The sequence below is a fragment of the Pteronotus mesoamericanus genome, unplaced genomic scaffold, assembly GCF_021234165.1.
Source record: "Pteronotus mesoamericanus isolate MK-2021 breed Mesoamerican mustached bat unplaced genomic scaffold, CSHL_Meso_final scaffold_128, whole genome shotgun sequence".
Classification (NCBI taxonomy): domain Eukaryota; kingdom Metazoa; phylum Chordata; class Mammalia; order Chiroptera; family Mormoopidae; genus Pteronotus; species Pteronotus mesoamericanus.
Window position 1 is genome coordinate 2,580,383 of NW_026555305.1, and position 14,999 is coordinate 2,595,381.

A 14,999-nucleotide genomic window follows, 5' to 3' on the forward strand; every position below is an offset into this window, starting at 1 on the left:
CAGTGACGCGCCGACATCAGCCTAGAGAGGACGGGACGGGTGGAACGGGGGCTGCGTTTCGGGGTGGGGGTCAGGTAAGGAGTCCTTCCTGCCCTGAGGCGTTGCTGACTCAGTGAATGTTCGACAAGAAGTCCCCCAAGGGGCCATGGCCCACGCCGCCCTTCGACCCGCGCTTCCCCAACCAGAACCAAACCCGCAACTGCTACCAGAACTTCCTGGGTGAGCCCTCGAGGGAAGAGGGAGGGAGCAGGGTGAGACGGGGAGGCAGGAAGGGGCGCACCCCAACTCCTGAGGACTCGAGAGGGGCCTTGGGGGTGGAGACCGTTGGAACGGGAGGCGGGGCGAACCACCGCAAAGGGGCGGGGACTACCCAATGGGCGGGGCCTGGTGTGGAGGGGGCGGGTCGGTTCGTGGAGGGCGGGGCGATGGAGGGAAAGGCGGGGACTAGTCTAGGGTGGGCGGGGTCGAAGCTGTGGAGGGATGAGGTAGAGAAGGAGTTGGGGCCTGGCCAGGAAGGGAGTAGGACCTACCACCGAGGGGTGAGGCCTGGTCGTTAGTGGGCGGGGCCTATTCTGGAGAGGTGGGGTGGGACGAGGGAAAGGGGTTCTGGCAGGGAAGAGGTGGGACCGCATCTTGGAGAGGCGGGGCCTATTCTGGAAGCATGTGACCAAGTGGTGTAGGGGCGGGAAAAGGAGAGCCGGGGTGTGGCCGGCAGGGGCGGGGCCTGATCTGGAGCGGGTGGGGCGGGCCCACGGGGCAGAGCCTGCGGTGGAGTGGGTAGGGACAGACCACAAAGGGGCGGGGCTTGCCCTGGAGTGAAAAGACGGGGGTGCGGTCGAGAGGGGGGCGGGACCTGGACGGGGCGGGGCGTGAGGCGCGGCCCCGCCCACCGCGCGGTGTGCTCGGCAGACTACCACCGCTGCGTGAAGAAGATGAACCGCCGCGGGAAGAGCGCGGAGCCCTGCGAGTATTTCTTCCGCGTGTTCCACTCGCTGTGCCCCATCAGCTGGGTGAGCCGGCCGGGGGGCGCGGGCCGGCCGGGCGGACCAGGGCTGCAGGGGGCGCCCGGCCGAGCTGAGCCTGCGCCCCGGCCTCCCTCCCGCCCCGACCCAGGTGGAGCGCTGGACCGAGCAGATTCATTCGGGGACCTTCGCGGGCAAAATCTGAGGGTCTGAGCTCGCGGCTCCTCCGAGGGACCGGCCCCAGGGGCCCCCATCACCTCGTTTCCCGGAGACCCCGCCCCGGCTCCCCACCCTCTGTCTCTAAATCCCCAAATAAAGCTATTTTGTTGCCTCTGTTTCTTCTTAATGTCTGCCCCATGTGCCGTGGGGTCGTGGTTTCCCTGGCCTGTGCCCTGGAGTCAACACTACAGTCCTGAAGATGGAGTGGGGCGGGGAGGGCTGTGCTCCATCTGGGCTCCCTTCCCGCCCGTAGGCCAGCCCAGGGTTACCTTAGGCTCTCTGGATGCCAGCATTTGCCCGCCAGGATGGCTCCAGGGTGCTCCTGCCTCTCAATTCCCAAATCTACCTGTCACGGGGATCCTCCTCCTTCCTCAGGATCCTCTTACCTGGAACACCCCCCAAACCCCTCCCAGGCTCTCTGCCCCTCTATCCCAGTCCATCCCGGCCCATCCCATCCCATCCCAAGCCCTGAGGAGGTTCATTTTTGGACCACCCAGCACTGACCCCCATCCCTCCGTCTTCTGCTCCGAACCCCTTCCCGGCTCTACGCCATCCTCCGTCAGTCCTCTGCGCCCATGTGACTCCGTGTCCCCCTCAGCACAGCTCAGTCCTGACAGGTGAGCCTTCCCCACAGCTGGCCTCTGCCCCACAGCCAGGAGCAGCCTTCTCCTCTGTTCTCTAATGAAACAGGGCAACCCCTCTCCAGACATGTCACTCAACCCCCCCACCCCCCTGCACAGACCCATCAGGCGCTGGGCCTACCCTCGGCCAGGCTCTGAGGCGACACTGCTGAGATTTCTTCTGATTCCAGGCAGCCCTCAAAATGTCACCTCTCCAGCCACCTCCCCAGGCTGAGGAGGGACCCTTGACCAAGCGCGGGGCGTTAGTCCTGCCCCAGACAGCCAGCTGTGGTACCTGGGCACGGAAGGATTGGATCCTACCGCTGCTGCCTAAAGCTCTCTCCTCCTTGGGCAGCCAGGTCCCCCAGCCTGCCGCTGTCTCATGGGGCCCTGGTCCACGCTGGAGTTCGAAGGTAGCTGTTACTAATCATGACTACTTTCTAGATGACCTTGGGCGAGCCCGTTGACCTGCATGCACTCAGCTTCCCCAGCTGTGAAGCAGGTAGTGCAGTACCGCGATCCTGCAGGGACAGCGGGAAGGGCTGGGTGAGCTCAGAGGAGGATGGGCTCCATCCTGTCCCCACACCCCCTGGATGTTCTCATCACCCCACCCAGGACACACCCCAGATGTGCCACCTCCAAGATGGCTCCACCCCAAGACCTTGGCCCCGCAAGGACCTTCTCCAGGACACTGCCCCTGAGAGGCAGGGAGGCGGCAGAAGGAGGGCATAAGGGGAGCCCTGGCCCACACAGACCTGGAAGCTACAAGAGGGGACCTCCCAGGAGCCTCCCGCACCCCCACCCCGCACGGAGGCTGCACGGCTGCAGGAAGGAAGCAAGCAGTGGTACCACGCAGGCCAGGTAGCTCTGAGTCACAGGACGGGATGACGGCTGTTTGAGCACTTGGTGAGGTCATTCAGGTGGCGCCGGGCCCAGGGCTGACACCTGTGCAGCCACGGACAGCCTCTTGACCTCACCGGAGCACCTGCCTGGAGCACGTTTGGCCCCGTTGGCCAGCAGCCCCTCCCAGCCTTCTCCCTTCCTTCCCTCTCAGGCCTGGCACCCTCTGCCACCGTCCCTTGACCACTTGACCTCTGCGGGGACATTTTTATATTCCTGTTTTCCGTGTGGCCACCGCTGCCTGCTGGATGCCTGAGGGAGGGCCTGGAGGGCAGGCCTCTGGCCGAGGGGTCCGACACCACCGCAAACTCAGCCCTAATCGCTGGCTCTGAGCACCTCTCCACGGCAGCTCGGTCGGCTTTGCCTGCCACGTCCTGAGCCCCCAATGCCAGCCTCTGTGCCTAGAAGCCTCCCAGGTCAGAGGAAACCGAGGGCAAGCAACTTGGTCCCTCCCCCAACCCCCCCTTGCATCCCTGCTCTCCGCCCCCTCCCCCACTCCTCCTCCTCCTCCAGAGCCCATCCCCCCAGCCTCCCCCAGCCTCCCTCTCCCTCCCTCTTTCAGAACCAGCTCCTTCCTCCTAATCTAAACTTCCAGGTGCTTCCTGGTCAGCATCACAAAACCCCTGCCCACTCAGCTGCCCGGTGCCCTTTGCTCCATGAACCCTCGAACCCTCCAGGCACCTGCCCGCCCTTCCTTCTCCTTCCCCCCAGCAGCTAGCTGTCCCTTGGTCCACAGAGGGCGCTGTCCCAGCCTCCCTGGTGTCTGCCTCTTCCCCAGCCCATCACACCAGAGCCTGGATGATCTCTGTGACTGGGTTCGAGTCCCAGCTCTGCAACTTATCAGCCACGTGACCTCCATTAGAGTCCCTCAGCCCCTGCCCCATGGCCCGTTCCTGTAAAATGTGTTCCCCAGGCACTGGGGGAGGGGGAGGATGATGCTGTGGGTGTGTGGCCTTGCAGGGGGCGGGGGGCGCCTCTGTCTACGTAAACGACCCGAGGCACTCAACATCAGCGTGGCCAGTTCTGGTGCCCAACACCGCACTGGATAGCGGGAGTCCCCTGGGTGGCCGACCCAGGATGACCGACCCCATCAAGAGGGTCCTGGAGCTCTTGGACGCCGTGTACAGCGTAAAAGGGTCAGAGAGCACCCCCAGGAGGAGACACGGAGTTGAGGCTTGGGTCGACCTGTCGCCAGGAGTATTGGTTTCCGTTGGTGCCCTCCTGCACTTGCCTCCCAGCCACCTTCCCGGGTTCCCTTGCTCTGGTCGCCACGTGTCTGATGGGGTTCTCACTGACCTTGACCCACCTGACCCTCGACACTCCCCTCCCCCTGGGCTCCGGCCACCAAGCTGGGCTCCTGCTGCTGAGGCTCTGCCAGCTCATGGAATCCGACATGGAACGCCTGGCCCTCATCGCGGCCGGGTGCCACCCACCCAGTGGCCTCCCAAGCTGTGGGGCCCCGGGGCAGACGCTGTTTGTAAGGGCATCATCCTGGTAGGCGCCACTGTCCTGAAGACGGACACCAGGAAGCATCGCTGTCCCCCGAGTGTGCTGGAGGTCTTCCCTCCGGCCACCCTGTCCCTCCAGCCCAGGGCTTCTCCGCCGGGGGCTGGCTGTGGCCCCCAGGGGGACATGGGGCCGTGTCTGGAGACATTTTTGTCACAACGGAGGGGGTGCCACTGGCATCTAGTGAGCGGAGGCCAGGCAGGCTGCTCCTCACTGTAGAATCAGCTGCTCATGGTGGCAGCCCCATGCCAGGGTGGGGGGGGGGTGCCTAAGGCTGGTTTCTAACCTGTCTTGGGGCTCCAGACACTTGTGAGAATTGGACAAAGGCTCTACACCCTCTCCTCCCAGAACGTGCATGTGAATGTGCAGGTACTTCCAATAAAATGGGATTTCAGGGGCTTGTGAAAGCCTCATGCCCTTCCCGGCCAAGGGTCCTTGCTGCGCTGTCACCTTTGTCTAGAAGCCATGGTGATGGCTTGAATTCAGCTTGTTCAGAGGGACAAGTCCTTTACTGAGTGTCCTGTTGGCCATCTCTCCTTATTCTCCCCCCTCCCCCACACTTGCTGACTGGGAGGTCCCCCTCTCTCATTTTAAAAAAAATTTATTTATTTATTTATTTTTAGAGAGGGGAGGAGGGAGAGCATCGATCAGTTGCTCTTGCACGCCCCCTACTGGGGGCCTGGCGTGCCAACCAGGCATGTGCCCTGACAGGCAATCCAACCGGCAACCCTTTGGTTTGCAGTCTGGCACTCAGTCCACCGAGCCACACCAGCCAGGGAGCATTTTTTATTTTTAAACTTATTTATTTTTAGAGATAGGGGAAGGGAGGGAGAGAGAAACATCCATGTGAGAGAAAAAAATCGATTGGATCAGTTAGTTGCCTCTGGTAGGTGCCCCGACCAGGACCAAACCTGCCATGCAGGCATGTGCCCAGCCTGGGAATTGAACCTGTGACCTTTTGCTTTGCAGGATGATGCCTGACCAACAGAGCCACATCGTTCAAGGCTCTCCTTATCTTTTTTTTCTCAGAGAGAGGGGAAGGGAGGAAGAGAGGGAGAGAAACATCAATGCATGGTTGCTTCTCGCACCGCCCCCCCCCCCCCCCCCACCCCCCCCCACCCCACCCCACCCACTGGGGACCTGGCCCGACACCCAGGCGTGTGTCCTGACTGGGAATGGAACCAGCAACCCTTTTGGTTCTGAACCAGTGCTCAGTCCACTGAGCCACACCAGCCAGGGCAAGGCTCTCCTCATTTTTATAACATCACAGAGAAAACTAACACAGTTCAGTAGAATTTTCATGGAAGACAGACACATTTTCTCACTCTGAAAAGCATGAACCAGGTTGCAAATAAATAAAATGAATTACAAAGTAAAAGAAGTTATCTACTCTGAATCACCGCAGTCTTCCTGAGGCCTCACCGTTGGCTCCTTTCCCCTCTCCAAGGTCCCCAGGGTCCCTCAGGCGCACCGCCTGGCCCCTGCAGCCTCCAGGGGGGTTTCTGCAAGGTCGGCCACTGTGGACGAGACGGATGGGGGCCAGTGGCCCGCCCTCTGCGAGGCCAGGAAGCCCTCGCTAATTGCCAGCTGTTAGTATTTCCCTCTGTAACTCAGAGACAAGGGGCGAGATCCAGACCCTGAACTGGACCTGAAGTCCCCTGAGAGGATCCTGGGGTCCCACAGAGCCAGGCCCACCGGGATGACACCGGTGAGGTGCGAGAGGGGCGTCAGGCTGGGCCCACCTTGCGGGACCCATCGGCTCATCTGGAGAATGGGGAGAAGTCCCTCCTGCAGGGAGGGGCCCTGCAGCCTCCCTTCTCCGCGGGGTTTGCAGGCGGATGTGATTCCGGCCTCCGCCCTCGGAGTCACCACCCCTCCTCATTCCCAGGGCCCCCAGGGCCCCAGGCCTGGCCGCCCCTCTGGGCCCGGGCCGAGGGTCTGACCCCCCTGATGAACATCCCCTCCAAACATGGATCAAAACGAGAGGCTTCTGCCCCGGCCGGCCTGGCTCAGTGGATTGAGAGCCGGCCTGTGAACCAAAAGGTTGCCAGTACCACGCGCAGTCGGGGCACAGGCCTGGGTTGTGGGCCAGGCCACCAGTGGGGGGGCACACGAGAGGCAACCACACATGGATGTTTCTGTCCCTCTCTCCTTCCCTTCTAGTCTCTCTACAAATAAATAAAATTTAAAAAAAAAAAAACAACCCCAACATGAAAGGCTTCCAAGGATTATGCTTATAACAAGGTTTTAATAAAATAAAAAGTTCAAGTGCTTCCAATTCCCCAACATACCCCATTCTGGTGTGGGGGGAGGGAGCCCCCACACCCCAGTAGCACCAGGGATAGCACCATGAGAAAGATGAGGTCACACCCGGCCTCCCTGAGACCTGTGGGGCGGTGAGGACGCGTGGACGCCCCCCACCTTGTCCCCCACCTCAGACCATCGCAGAGCTGAGAGCACCCCCCCCCACGGGGCAGTCTCCAGAAGCGGCCGCCCCCAAGTCAGTTCCCCTCCTCCCGAGGCCTGGGCTTCTGGGGAGACGCCAGGGGTGGCCTCCACTCCCTATGGCTTTGCTCCCTGGGCAGGAGAAGGTGGCGGGAAAGGGACCGGCTTCTTCAGTCCTGAGGCTGGGGGTGCAGAGGGCAGCAACGGCCAGGGCTCCCTGCTGGGGTTGGGGTGGCTCAGGGGTCAGCAGTCACAAAGGGTCAGGGGTCTGATCCCTGGGGATGTCCAAAGCAGCCCCGCCAAGGGGTCAGAGCTGTGCTGGGGTCAAGGGTCAGCTCCCTCGTAGAGGTCCAAGAGCTCCTTCTGGAGGTCAGTGAGGGGCTGGGGGACGCGGAGGGTGCCCTGTCCAGCCCATCACAGCCCCTAACTGTTGACATCCAGGTCGATGGAGCCATGGCTGACCACCAGCCGCAGGCGCTTGGGTGGGGAGAAGGGCGCGAAGGCGAGGGCCTGCTTGGCGATGGAGACAGGGCCTGGGGTCCCCGCGGGGGCAGGGGTCGGGGCGGGAGTGGCAGGCGGGGCTGGGACCACGCGGCTCAGGTCCACACGCAACACATAAGGCAGCCCGTAACGCCGGGCCCAGCGCCAGTCCTGCTGGGGGGTCCAGCGGGCGCGGGGGGCCTGGTCCAGGGCCACCGCAGCCTCCGCCTGCAGGCAGCAGCGGGGGCCACAGCCTCCCCACCGGTGCAGGGAGACGCGAGCCGCACGGAGAAGCGGGGGTGTGGGGGACCGCCGGGGCTGGGGGCGGCGGCGTCTCCGGGGACGCACCCAGAGCTGGGGCTGCGGCAGCCACTGGAGCCAGAGGGGCGAGGCGTCGGGGCTGGTGCCGCAGGGCGGGGGTCGCAGGGGCTGGCAGGCGGCTGTGGAGGGGGGGGGCGGTTAGTGAGCAGGCCCTCTGCAAAGCGGGACAACGCCTGCTCCGACCACCCCCAACCCCATGCGATGCCCAGGAACAGGACAGAGTGCAGGCGACGGCTGAGGACCCCGAGGACCCGGAGCAGCTGATAGGCACAAGCTGACAAGATGGGGTCCCTGCCTTGTGCTCACCGCAGAACGGGTCCTGACGCAGAGGGAACCGGTGGGCACAGGGCCTCGGGCTCAGCCGGCCGCCGCCCAACCTCTGCAGCAGCCTCCGCTTGGTCTCCCGGAGCTGGTACTTGTCCAGGGGCCGCGGCGGCAAGGGCTCCCGGGGCCGCAGGCGGAAAGCCCCCTCCCCTTTCCTAAGGGATATCAGCCCTGAGGTTGCACTTCCGGGTTCACGGACATCCGCTTCCCTCCTGCCCGCCCACCCCTCACCGCCCGCGGTGCCCACCTCTCGCAGGTGTAGCATTCACAGTGCTCATTCTTTTCACCAAAGAAGCCTTCACCGTAGAAACAGGTCACCTCGTCCCCCGGCTCGATGTCCCGCAGCACCTTCACGCAGGCTGCGTTCCCATCTGCGGGCACAAACTGCGGGCCAGGCCGCTCAGCGCCCTGACCCGCCGGGGCGCCCTGGCCCCGAGGGTCCTCCCCTGGGACCGGCAGTGGCCGTGAGCCTCTGGGGGGAGGCAGCTCTGCGCAGGGCCTGCCGCCTCACCCAGTCTCCGACCATCTGCCGCCTGTGGCTTCCTCCCCTCCTGCGGGAGGACGCTCTACCACCACCCTGGCAGTGCACAGTGGGCCTCGCCCTCTGGCACGCTTGCCCTGGCTTCTACAGCCAAGCCCCGCCCCTCGGGCCCCAACCCGCTCCCTGCCAGCCTGCACCCTTGCAGCCACCCCTCTTCCTGGGGGCCTGTGTCCAGCGCCACAGTCCCCATCCAGGGCTGCTGCCCCCCACGGCCCCTACCTGCCTGCGCCTGCCTCTGAGATGCCCGCTGGGGAGCGGCATGACCCCCATCCACCGTCCATCCGCTCTAGACTGACACAGCCTGGGAGTGCCCTGGCCGCCCGCCTGGCCCCAGGCCAACTGGCCGGTGCCTCCTGAGAGCACGGTGTCTTGTGTCCCAGTTTTTCTCCGTCCTCGAGACCCTGTCTGGAGCCAGCCCTCATCACCTCTTGCTCAGTTACAAACTAGGTTACACACCAGCCTTTCCGTGGCCACTCTGCCTCTGGCCCCTCCCCTTCCTGCTGAGGACGCAGCTCACCAGCTGCCAGGACACCTAAAAACCCCGCGCCCTAACTCACGGTGCGGGTGCTCCCATGGGGCAGACCTGAGCTCATGCAGAACAGACTTGAGTCATCTTGCCTGTCACTCCTCCGGGCCCTCCGGTGTGACAACATGCTCGTTTGTCTAAAACACCTAGGAAAACCCTACTCCTCCTTCAATGCCTGCTCCTGTGCCCCAGGTGGCAGTCACCTGCCTTGGCATGGAGCCTCTCACGGAGCCTTGCCTTGTTTTCCCTTCTGCCCCGGCATCTGTGCCTAGGGCCAGACCAGGGCCTCACGTCAACCACCCCGAAATCCACCCCCGAAAGGGGGTCTTTGGAATCCCAGGAACACTTTCGACAAATGTCAGTGAGCACCGCGCACCTCACCCTTACAAGCAGCCAGGAGGCAAGTTCTCATGGTCTCCCACCTGAGAAACCAGGGTGCAGGACGGACTGAGCCAGGACTCCCATCTAGCTCTAACTCGAGAGCCCCAGGCCCCCTGCCACGCCTCGGGGCTCCTGCAGACACAGGGCCAGGCCCGCACTTGGCAGGCAGCACCCAAGGGTCTATCTGTGCTCCATTCCCCACTCCCCTGGGCTCCCCTGCCCGCCTCCCAGGGGTCCCCGTCCTCCCCGCCCCCCGCAGGGCCTCTGGCCTCACCCCGGACCACTCAGCCCCCGCTCCTGCCGCCACCACTGCACGCCGTGCGGCCCGTGAGCACCTCCCCACAAAGCCCAGGGTGCAGACTCAGGGTCCCTTCCTGACTCCAGCCACCGCACGCCCCTCCCCTCAACTGGCCCAGCCCCCGCCTCAGTTCAGAGAGCGAAGAATAGGGCCAGCGGGTGGCAACCCGTGTCCCACTGTGACTCTAGCCAAAACCGCTTCCTCCTCTAACAGCCACAGGCACACCGCCACCTGTGGGGGTGGGAACCGGCTTTGTCAGGTAGGGACACCGTGGACAGTTTCCAGGGACAGATTCGGACTAGTCACTGATGGCAAAGCCCTCCCCTTCTCATTTCCCACGTGGTCACCCCTCCGGGGTCCCGGGTCTCACCTTGCAGTTGGGTTTGCAGTCTGGAGACAGTGGAGGATGGGGGCAGGGGAAGAGAAGAGACTGTGAACGAGCAGGGCGGGGCGTCACCCCTTCCAGGCCCCGCCCCCGCGCAGACCAGCCCCTCCCAGACCCCGCCCCACGCACCATGGTTGATAAAGGCGGCGGGGCCGAGCCACAGCTGCGCGCTGCGCTTGCGGGTGGAGTACATGATGCTGAAGTCGTTCTCACCCGCCCGCAGCAGCCCCTCGTCGGCCTCCCGCAGCTCCGCGATGCACCCCACCAGCAGCTCCAACTTCTCGTTCTTCTTCCTACCGAGAAGCCAGGCCGCAGTCTGTGAGCAGCAGCGCCGCGCTGACCACCATCGCCAGGACGGCGCAGTCCGCCTGCCAAATCGCTACACCTGCCCGGCTGCTGCAAGTCATCCAGACGCGGCCCACAAGGGCGCCCTCTCTCTCTGCCTCTAGCTTCTCTGGGACTCCCTCCTGCCTGGACTCAACACCAGGCTAGCCACTAACAGTCCCTCTTCGCCAGCCCCTCCAGCTCATCGCCTGGGTTCCAGCTTAAAGCCTGGTCCCCCTGAACACTCAAAAGTCCTTGGCCGGCTCCTGAAGCTCGGAGCAGCTGTGGTCGGTATCTGCGGGTCCCCTCGGCTACCATGGCCGCCGTCAGGGCCCGACCTGCTTGCTCACTGTCCTGCCCCATACCTGCCCGGCGGCACCTGCTACAGGTCCGGGCTCGGGTCAAAGTCAAGGAAAGGATGGCACAGTCCTGGGCGCCAGGCCTGGCCTGTGGGGCGCGGCCAGCCCCACGAACCCCGGGGCTGCGTGGTGGGGTGGGCTCATCCCCCAGCAGGGCTGCGGTGTTCAGAACCAGACCCCCGCCTCCTTCTCGGCAGGAACACTGGACATCTCTCCTCCTCCGCCTCCTCCCCTGGAAGGGACAGAGGTCTCCCCAGCAGCCCCGCGGAGCCTCCCATCAGGAGTTCTGCCCTCTTACCAAGCTCGGGTGGACACAATCTTGGCTCCGTTTCTCTCCATGGAATAGCGGGTACAGGGCAGGATGGTAAAGCCGCTTTCAGGCAGGAAGGCGCGGAGGTAGCGATAGATCTGGGGGAGTGAGGGGGTGGGCAGGGTGAGGTGGTGGGGCAGGGCCGGCCTCGGCCCTCTCTCTCCTGGGCGCTAGTCCTGTTCTGCCACTGACTCGCTGTGTGGTCCCGGGGAACTCACTTCCCCTCTCGGGGCCTCAGTTTCTTCATCTGTCAAATGAAGAGGTTGGACTCCATCTCAGAGGGCCCGCCAACTCTCCTCTCCTAGGATTCTCTGAGCCCCGTCTCAGACGGTCCCAATCAATAGCTAGGAAGTCAGAGAGCCCCCGAGGGCTGCGCTGAGGGGCACAGTGCCAGGGGCTCCGAGGTGAGGGGAGAGAACACGCGGGTGAGTGGGGAAGGGAAGGGCGCCCTCACGTGGGTCTTGAGGGCAGCCTCCTGCCGCGGGCCCCGGCTCTGGAAGTAGTGGGTCATCCAGCCTCCCAGCGTCAGGGCCCGGTACGCAGCCTCCAGGTCCCGCTGCCTCAGGAAAGCCTCCAGCGCTGAGCGCAGGTGGTGCTGTCGCCGCAGGGGGGGCACAGGGCTGGGGGAGAGGGCATGCCTGGGTCCCAGGGCCTTGGCCTATCCCCTCCGGGCCTTCCCGGGCCCCGCCCCCACCCGCACAGGGGGCTGCGGTGCAAGGGAAGGAAGCCCAGCCCTGAGTCCGCCCTCCCCCCAGGCAGCCTCACCTGACGTTCATCTTATGGGTGCGGAAGCCCAGGTAGGGGTCCAGGACCAGGCTGGTGGCCAGGTCGTCGTTCTCACACAGTTCCCTGGCTGTCACTCTGTCAGGCCCCATGGTGCCCCACAGACCATGCTGCCTCCGGCTGAGAGCGGGGAGGGCCTGCGCTTGCTCTGAGCCACTTAGGAGCTGTGTGGGGCCCTGTCAAGCCCTTCAGCCTCCTCATCTATACATTGGGGAGAAAAGCAACAGTGACTTCACGGGGCTCTGAGGGCAGGTGAAACGCACGCAACAAGTTCTTCCGACAGTGGGGAAGCCCCCCAGACAAGTGCCAGCCCCCTTCACTGGTATCTCCCTGTCCCCGTGCTCTGGAGTGCAGACACAAAGCCCCCAACACACACACACACACACACACACACACACACACGGCTGATTATGATCGCCGAGAGTCTGGGATGACCCTAAAGGCTTAGCCCTGTGGGAGCCCCAAATCAAGACGCTCAGCTCCACCTCTGGTCCCCCCCACGTCAAAGGTTATCCCTCCATCCACCCACAGTCTCCACGTCCCCTCCCCGGCAGCCACGGGAGTCGTCGGGAGGCCCTGGGTGAAGCCCCAGGCAGCCTGGAGGGGGGGTGGGGAGAGAAGTGGAGGAGGGATCCCAGCACCTGCTCCCTCTCCAAGGATTCCAGGGGAGGGAGGGCTCAGAGGACAAAGCGGGGGCGGGGGTGGGGGGGAGAAAGAACGGTATGGGGAGGCAGAACAGATCCATAAAAAGAGGAGAAAGAATGGGATTAGCACAACGAAACAAAACAAGACCCCTAACCCTTGTCCTGGATTCGTGGTGTGGGTGCCCTGCTGGGGCTTCAGGGAGAGTCGGCCGGGGACGACAAGGGAGAGCTGAACAGAGATCGAGAGCTGAGCGGCTGGGAAAGGGGGTCTGGCAAAGGCTGGGAGGCTGGGGGTAAATGAGGAGGGCGCGCTGCAGGAGGGCGCTGGGAGGAGCGGAAGCTGCAGAGGGGCAAGTGGGTAAAGACCAAATCGAGGCCGCGCGGAGGGGAGCGGGGGCAGGGGCAAGGGGGGGACAGAGAGGGCTGCGGGGGTCCAAGGAGGAGCCAGGAAAGCCAGACGGGAGACCTGGGGTGCGCGGAGAGAAAGCAGAGTAGGGCGTGGAGGTCCAGGGAGGGTCCTGAGACGGTAGAGAGGAGCCTAGGGGCTTGGAGAAGCACTGGGGCTGAGGAAGTCCTGGGGATCCCCGGGAGGAGCGTGGGAAGGCCGCGAGGACAGAGCCCGGAGTCCAGGCATGGCCCTGGGTAGGCAGAGAAGGTCCAGGGACGAACTGGGGGAAGCAGACGGGGATCTGGGGCAGGCTGGCGGCTCCAGGGACCTGAGTAGGCGGTGAGCGTGCAGGGGAAAGGAGTGGGGGTCCAGGGAAGGGCCTGGAGCGTGAGGGGGCTCAGGGAAGGCACGGGGTGCGGGAGGGGCCTGGTAAGGAAGCACAGGGACGACTGCGAGCCGACAGCCACAGGACGCTCGCCGAGCGGCCGGGAGACTTGGGCGCCAGGACACGAGGGGCCGGGCCGGGCAGGGGACAGTCGGGGCTGGGGGCGACCGGGAGCCAAGGCAGCGCGGGGCGGGGGCCGAGAGGGGACTCAGACGTCGGGCCCCGCGCCGCCCCTCACCCGCTTCTCCTCCTCCTCAGGCGCCCGCGCCGCTGCCGCCGGTACTACCTCCCACTGCCTCTTCCAGCAATCCTCAGTCTCGGTCGCCGCGCCTCCCGTCTGCCCCACCGGACCCGCCCCGCCACGGCCACCGAAGCCTACCATTGGCCAGCGCCGCCGCCACTCTTCACTTGCTGCGGCGCTTGCGGCTCTCCCATTGGCCAAGCTGCACCCTGCCTCCCCGCCCATCCCCATAAAACCCCGTCAATTGCCCCCACAAAACCCCGCCACGCCCGCGCTGCCCCTCTGCGCCGCCAACTGCTACGGTTGGTTCCCGCCGTTGTCCTTCCGACGGTGCCATGGAGACGTATCCCCGCCCACAGACCGAAGTCGGCGCCGTCATTGGCCCAAAACGCCATAACTCGGGTTTGGGTCAGGTTATTCGGGTCCAAGTGGAAAGAAGGCGGACTTCGCCTGCTCCAGGACTTGTATGTGGTTAGCTTGCCTTGGAAAGGATCATGCTCCCATTGGCTGAGGTCTCCGCCCGTCACCACAAGTCGCGACCTCTCTATTCTTTTACTCTGGTGAAACCTTCAGCCACCAGGGACAGAAAGCAAGGGAGGACAGGCGGGGTGAATGCGCGCGCACCCCTGTGCCCCGCCCAGAGAGGCCTGCGGTTGCCAAGGCGACAAAACTTTATTGACAACCCAGCCCGGGTACAATGGGTTTTCATTCTCTCTCTCGGACGACCTTCTCTCCCCGAAATGCCCCCATTTAATTTCGGGAGTACCCACAATAATACTCTGTGGGTGAACTGGTCGGGATGAGGGAGACAGAAAAGCTTTGGAGAAAGCCCTGACTCATGGCACCTTCCCAAGAGGCAACCCCCCTCCCCAATTAGTATCACCCCTCCTCCCTGCTCCAATCGGAGAGGCAAACATAATTAGCAATGCATCATAATTAAGCCCAGAATAATAAGCTCCGCACTTGGGGCAGGCGGCCTTTGTTTGATTGACCGCTATATATCCTGCACGGAGTAGGCGGTCTCTCTGTGCCCTCGCTCTGTGATATTAGGGAAGTGGCTTGCCCTCTCTGGGCCTCAGGCGCTCAACTATGAAACAAAGACCACATTGCTCCCTCTCTGAGGGGTCCGCCTTAACACCTTCCCAGGTGTCCTTCATCCCAGCTTCCAGCCTCCCATCTTCGGTTTATACTGTTCCTTCCTCGGTTGGGACTTCCCGTGGCTCTGAGACACATCCAAACCCAGGCACCCCACCCCCAGCCACAGAATGGCTGCAGCTCCAGAGGAGAGAAGCAGCCTGAGGCAGGGAGAGGGAGCCGGCCAGCAGAAAGGACTCTGCACAAAGCTGAGCTGTCCGGAAAAGTCCTATCAGCAAGTGCGAGTCTTAAGCTTTAGCCCTTCGACTCGCAGGGGTGCGCTGCAGAGAAACTCTCACAAATGTGAACAAAAAGATAAGCCCACGACTGCTCGCGACAGCAGCGTTCGTAAACGCTGGAAATGGCTTAAGGCTTAAAAGTCCATTGCATGAAGAACGGCTTGGTGGATCCCCGCGTGTTCAGCAGGGGACACCATAGAGCAGTGAAAGAATGCACGGTCACTGCATACAGTGACGTGGACCACCCACAGCACATGCTGCTAGGGGCAGGAGGCTGCCGAGTC

The 14,999-nt window shown here is 63.7% G+C and overlaps 2 protein-coding genes across 2 annotated transcripts; one reads left to right on the forward strand and one right to left on the reverse strand.

The window, feature by feature from the left end:
* The first annotated feature begins 116 nt into the window (after positions 1-116).
* LOC129082512 (cytochrome c oxidase subunit 6B2) lies at positions 117-1,167 on the forward strand. The gene is made up of 3 exons (XM_054588206.1): positions 117-219; positions 910-1,010; positions 1,114-1,167. Exons 1-3 carry the CDS (start codon positions 117-119, stop codon positions 1,165-1,167), a joined length of 258 nt encoding a protein of 85 aa, XP_054444181.1.
* Positions 1,168-6,765: 5,598 nt separating this feature from the next.
* Positions 6,766-13,399, reverse strand: KMT5C (lysine methyltransferase 5C). The gene is made up of 9 exons (XM_054588207.1): positions 13,340-13,399; positions 11,667-11,885; positions 11,356-11,521; positions 10,890-10,999; positions 10,038-10,201; positions 9,894-9,913; positions 8,025-8,161; positions 7,760-7,932; positions 6,766-7,572 (listed from the first exon to the last, which is right to left on the reverse strand). Exons 2-9 carry the CDS (start codon positions 11,774-11,776, stop codon positions 7,076-7,078), a joined length of 1,377 nt encoding a protein of 458 aa, XP_054444182.1. The 5' UTR covers positions 11,777-11,885; positions 13,340-13,399; the 3' UTR covers positions 6,766-7,075.
* Between the last annotated feature and the right edge of the window lie 1,600 nt (positions 13,400-14,999).